At 37.6% G+C, this 6229-nt stretch overlaps 1 protein-coding gene across 3 annotated transcripts in view; it reads right to left on the bottom strand.

Annotated features, from left to right (window-relative positions):
* Nucleotides 1-975: 975 nt before the first annotated feature.
* C1H5orf34 (chromosome 1 C5orf34 homolog) overlaps nucleotides 976-6229 on the bottom strand; it is a 33227-nt gene continuing 27973 nt past the window's right edge. For 2 of the 3 annotated variants that reach the window (XM_053591132.1, XM_053591151.1), the window contains 2 exons: nucleotides 2520-2560; nucleotides 976-1389 (listed from right to left, as the gene is read on the bottom strand). In XM_053591132.1, coding sequence (XP_053447107.1) covers nucleotides 1196-1389; nucleotides 2520-2560 — 235 coding nt within the window. In that variant the 3' untranslated portion in view covers nucleotides 976-1195. Of the gene's footprint in view, nucleotides 1390-2519; nucleotides 2561-4257; nucleotides 4397-6229 lie in introns of all 3 variants that reach the window. The other variant, XM_053591142.1, reaches the window with a different exon arrangement.

The raw sequence follows: 6229 nt of genomic DNA, 5'->3' as shown, positions 1-6229 counted from the left end.
TTCCCTGGCCGTAGAAAAATTGTCTTCCATGAAACCGGTCCCTAATGCCAAAGAGATTGGGGATCATTGATTATAGACCACAAGGAAACAAATAAGCTGGACAGATTGTAATGTCATAAAAAGGAAATAAGCAGTATGATGAAACAAGAGTTGGAGAGGCTAACTTTAGTTAGGTAGTCAGGGAGGCTCCTCTGAGGAAATACTTGGGCTGAGACCTGAAATGTGAAGGTGTCCAGCGTTAAATGATCTGAAAAGGGCATCGTGCTCATTCAACACACTCATATTATTACTCCCAATCATACACAGCCTTTCTTTTCTCTACATTTTTTTCTCTTTTTTGTTTCCTCTGTGGCTTTTCCCTTCCATGTGAAGAGCCTGGTCTTTTATATAAAAAAATTAGACTTTTTTGATTGTATTTGGTATAAGCTTGAAGCCCTTTAAACATGTAGTTTTTTTCTTTCCTAATAGACTTTCCTAATAAACAGTGATTTTAGTGAGCTCATTTCTCTTAATTTCACACTTTTATAGAAAAAAATTAGACATTTTTGGTAGTATTTGGTATGTTCTTGAAGCCTTTTAGATGTGTGGTTTGTTCTTTTCTAACAGACAGGGCTGTGATAAATAGCACTTCTGTTGTGCTCATTTCTCTTAATTTCACACTGTGCAGCATAAATTTTTTCACATGTTCAAAAGCAATGAACATATCTAGTTCAAGACAATTTAGATAAAATTTAGTCTTTGCAGAAGTGCTTGATTCTCATCTTCAATATTGCCTAGATCAGTTTTTCTTTAATTTTTTGAGAGCTAGTTTTCTCATAGTTCTATTGAAAAGTACTTAGGGTAGAGAGACTAAATAGCAAATGACCAAAGGCACAATTCTGCATATTAAAGAAGAGAAGAAAAACTTGACAATTAACAGTGAATGCTCTGGAAGATAAAAGCTTTTCTCATAAATCTAAAATAACAAGTGAAATAGTTCAAAATTTCAAATAGTTCTTTATTAGTACAATATATTATAGATATATTTTTAAAACTTTACAAGTTAGGTAAAATACCTCCAAAATTAAACGTCAATTCTCATGCAATCATTGTGTAAAAGTGATACATACTGTTTCTTGGCTTACTAGTAATATTACACCAGTCACTTGAAACAACATCCTTAAGATTTAATAATATACTATAATAATTCCACTTTTCACTTTTTACAGTTTGATAGAAGACAGTCAATATCTTGAAGGATTTCAGAAGTTTTTTGCAATGCTACTGATACTCTCTTTTCATTAACTTCTTCTAGCAAGATTTCTGTAGATCTTGATTTACAATTATCAGACAACTGTTCTTTTTTCTTGTTAGAAATCTCATTAAGGACTCCACTGTTCTCCAGCAGCACTGAATTACTTAGTTAAGGAACTTTTCTCCACATTTCCATTATATAAAGAACTTCATTTTTCAGAAAACTTGGGCTTCATATTAAAGTATTATTTCTCAACTGGAAGTAAGATCTCTTAGATCCATGAGAGTTGGGACTTCAGAGCTTATCAAGTCTACCCTTTATAGATGAGGAAATTAGTTATAGAGGGGCAAAGGAAAAGTATGTATGTGTTGTTTGGGTGGAGGTTTGGTGGTAGACGAAATAAAAGATAAAATCTTAAAAATTAAAATCCATTTAAAAAGTAACATTTCCTTAAGTGAAGAAATGTTATGGGAATTAAAAGAAAGAGTAGGGATGATAGGATTATAAACAATCCGTGTAGTGTATTTTTTAATTTAAAAAAGAATAAAAATAAACCTGTCTTATAGGACGGCTTTATTATTTGAATGATTAAAGAAAAATTAGAAGCGAAAACAAATATAAATGAATGGGATGAGAATGTACAGAACAGGCCTGGTTCTGTTTTAGCACATGCCTTTAATTCCAGCACTCAGGGAGGCTTAGTGGGAGGATTGCTTGAGCCCAGGAGGATTGCTGAGATCAGCCTGGGCAAGAGCAAGACCCTATCTGTACAAAAAAATAGAAAAATTAGCTGGGCTTGGTGGTACATGCCTATAGTCCCAGCTATTCAGGAGGCTGAGGCAGGAGGACTCCTTGAGCCCAGAAGTTGGAGGTTGTAGTGAGCTATGACACTACTGCACATTAACTTGGGTGACAGAGAAAGACTGTCCACCCCACCCCAAAAAAGAATGTACACAAAAAAAGGTTTTGTAAGAAAAAGAAGTCAGGTCTTAAAATTATAATTTAGAATGTAGTTGCATGAAAAATTCTCCAAAGGAGACCTTACTTAGTTCACTGTTCTTTGCCCCATTTAAACCTAAATAAAGAAAAATATATGCTAACATAATGTACCTTCCATAGACAAGATATAGCTTCAAATACAATCCTAAATATTTTCTGACTCAATAAAGCTCAGCAACAATAATCCTCAGTATGGATTAATATTCACAAAGTATTCAATCATGAAATAAGCGAAGAATAGAAAGGGAGTAATTATGCAGGGCAATGCATTCTATTTAAAGGATACGATTGAACTTCTGTATCTTTTCAAGTTCCGAAGCAACAGACCTGTGCAAAGAAAAAAAAAAAAAGTTCATGCTAGTTGTCTGGTTCTTTTATATTCATGAAATTTCAAATAAGCATACTTGATTTTTTTTCCATAAAGGTTAGAATTTTAAACAGAAAAACCTAGAAGTTGGCTGGGCATGGTGGCTCACGCCTGTAATTCCAGCACTCTGGGAGGCCGAGGCAGGTGGACTCCCTGAGCTCATGAATTGGAGACAAGCCTGAGCAAGAGTTTGAGGTTGCTGTGAGCTTTGATTCCCTAGCACCCACCAAAAGGCAACAAAGTGAGACTGTCTCAAAAAAAACCCCCAAAACCTAGAAAAATTCTCTTTACGTTAACTTTCTTTAGCACCAAATCAATTTGATGCAACTGATATTTGTTGAGTACTTTTAAAAGCAAATGAATAAAAGTCCCCACCTTAAGGACTTTGTAATATTGACGTTTAAAGGTAATGGACCTTTCTGCTACTTCTTAGTACTAACCTGGCATACGCTCTACTTAACTCCTCCCCAAACTTTGCTCAAACTTTAAAAACCTATCAAAATCTCATCCCTTCTCTGAATAAGGATGTTATTCCTTGAATTCATATAAGCATTATGTTAATTAATCATATACTTATTTGTAATGCCTTCTCTTGAGCTATTTAACTTTCTGATATTTCTACCTATACAGTGTTTCTCAGAAGAAAGAATCTTATTTTTTCATACTTTGCACATAATATTAAGACCTCATTTATATAGAACTCTTAAGGAATGGATAGTTTGGAAGATTCAAGTTTTCACATAGTTGAATTAGGTGTTAAAACATAACTATTTTGGGTGGTGCCTGTGTCTCAGTGGGTAGGGTGCTGGCCCTATATACTGAGGGTTAGGGGTTTGAACCTGGCCCCGCCAAACTTCAACAAAAAATAGCCAGGCATTCTGGTGGGTACCTGTAGTCCAAACTACTTGGGAGGCTGAGGCAAGGGAATCGCTTAAGCCCAGGAGTTGGAGGTTGCCGTGAGCTGTGATGCCACAGCCCTCTGTCAAGGGTGATAAAGTGAGACTATCTCTAAAAAACAAAGAAACAAACAAAAAAAAAACAACCCATTTTTTGTTAAATTCCTTCTGGAATAGACTATTCATTTCATTGTTTCTTTAAGCATAAAGGGTTAACATGATGAACATTAGCTCTTAATCATGTTCTATAGAACAAGATATTGGGGCAACGGGTATGGGACAGAAGGTTGAATGCAAACAACTCCAGCAGAATTCCTTATGTGTGTTCTTTGTCCTTTTTCTCATCAAGCTAGAATGAGATATGAGCAGTGGCATACAACTATAAATAGTGTAATTTGACTAGCTCTCTGCAAAATTAATGTGGATGTTAGTCTAAAACATCTCTTTATTCAAGTCACTGGAAAAGTCTTCACAGTTCATAATAGGGTATGTTACTTGTCTGTTTTATTGGCTTTACTAAAATGGACCACATGTGCTGCCTTATTAGCTTGCGTTGTTTTCCTTGTACTCCAGCCTGTGGATGGAAAATGAAAGAGATATTTTATGTTTTTAACCACCTGTGGTAAAGAACTTGGCTATGACTTACTCTAAGCCTACCAATTCTTCATCATTACAAAAATAACTTTTTTCTCCTTTTTTTTTTTTTTTTACATAAGACACGTTTTTCAACAGATTATCTTCTGTACTATTTTTGAACTAACATTCCTATTGAAAAGTTGAGTCAGGTCGAAGCGGAGCAAGATGGCGGCCGAGTAACAGCTTCTTGCATCTGGGCACCGTGAGTCTGGGGAGATAGGACTCCAGGCATCTCTGGCTGGTGGGATCTGCCTATAATCACCCCTGTGAGGATACAGGGAATCAGCGAGAGACTTCTGGACCCCAAGAGGAGGACTAAAACAGTGGAAAAATGACAAGTGGTCGAGTGTGTTCAATCCGTCTAAACCCGCCCGCAACTGTAAGTTCAGTAGCAGTGAGACTACAAACCAGAAAGGCCTTAACTGTGAACTGTTTTGGTGTCTTTAGACTTGGCACTCAGTTGAACTGCCTTGGGGAGAGCCTGAGCGGGAGTGCGGAGAACTTTGGCTGTTGTCTAGGGCCCCAGTCTGAGCCGCTGAGCCAGACAGAGCTAATAGTGTTTGGCTGTAGGTCACAGGGAGCCATTGTGAGTGATCTGCCCCGGCAAGCTCCGCCCTCAGGGTTGCAGAGCTAGAATCGGGTGGGAGCTGGTAACCCAGCAACCAAGTAGCCTAAGGGTGGGGTCTGAGCCGCCTTGCAGCCCTAACCCTCAGGGGCAGAGTGAGACAGGTTTTGGCACACTGGGTAAGTGGATAGCCACTTCAGCAGTGATTCCAGCGACAAGCACTTTCCTGGGAAAGCTTCTGCACAGCAAGTTTACAAGTTCAAAGTGCCTTTTAAGTGGGCTGAAGAGAGATTTAGGGTGTCTACCTGCTGGGGTTTGACAAATCAGCAGCCTCCAGTCGTATCAGAACTGTGATTAACATCTCATAACCCAGAAGACCACGTGTTGCCCAGACAATATTCAATAACATATACATACTGCTTTGTTTTTGGTTGAGTTCTTTTTGGTTTGGTTGTTTTTTTTTTGTTTATTTTGATGTTGCTGATGTTGTTTTGTTTTTTAATTTCATCCTTTTTCTTTCTCAATTTTTCTAGTTTAATTATAATTTCTCATTGCTGCCTTTTTCAATAACTAGAACTTCATTTTTGCTAGTGCTTCTACCGCTATTATTTGGTTTTTCACCCAATTTTATCCCGTTAAGTTTTCTGTTTGCTTGTTTTGGTTTGATTTATAGCATTTTTGTCTTTCCTCTCTACTTGGTGGAGGTGGGGTACTGTGTCTGATCAGGTTAGCAAAGAGCTGCTAACCTCAAGGGAACCACCCAACTGGGCACACCCAGAAGGTGGGGTTTTCTTAAGGTTGTGTCAAAGTACCCTACTGTACACCTATATTGCTCTGTCTCCCTCTTTCTGTGCCTCTCTTCTTTTTGTCAATATTCCTTTTACCCACCCCCTCTCCTTTCTCTATTTTTCTGTTTTTTTCTTATCACTCGGTCCTCCTTTCTTTCATCCCTTTTTTGCTCTTCAACTTTCTCACCCTTCTGGTCCTGTAACCCTTAGTCCACAGGCACGAGAACTTAAAGAGCAAGAGGAAGTGAAAGGAAAATTAGGGCAAGGAAACAGATAAAAGAAATCACTCATGAGGAAGAATCAGCAGAAAACTGCAGGCAACATGAAGAACCAGTCCAGAACAACCCCACCAAGGGACCATGAGGTAGCTACTGCAGATGACTCCACCTATAAAGAAATGTTAGGAATGACAGAAAGGGAATTTAGAATACACATGTTGAAAACAATGAAAGAAATGATGGAAACAATGAAGGAAACTGCTAATAAAGTGGAAAATAATCAAAAGGAAATTCAAAAACAGAATCAAATAAGAGATGAACGATATGAAGAATATAAAAAGGATATAGCAGAGCTGAAGGAAATGAAACAGTCAATCAGGGAACTTAAAGATACAATGGAAAGTATCAGCAACAGATTAGACCATGCAGAAGAAAGACTTTCAGAGGTAGAAGACAAAGTTCTTGAGATAACTCAGATAGTAAAAGAGGCAGAAAAGAAGAGAGAGAAAGCAGAACGTTCACTGTC

This window comes from Nycticebus coucang, chromosome 1 (assembly GCF_027406575.1).
Source record: "Nycticebus coucang isolate mNycCou1 chromosome 1, mNycCou1.pri, whole genome shotgun sequence".
Classification (NCBI taxonomy): Eukaryota; Metazoa; Chordata; class Mammalia; order Primates; family Lorisidae; genus Nycticebus; species Nycticebus coucang.
Note: the sequence above shows the minus strand (reverse complement) of the source record. Positions and strands in the feature narration are given on the sequence as shown.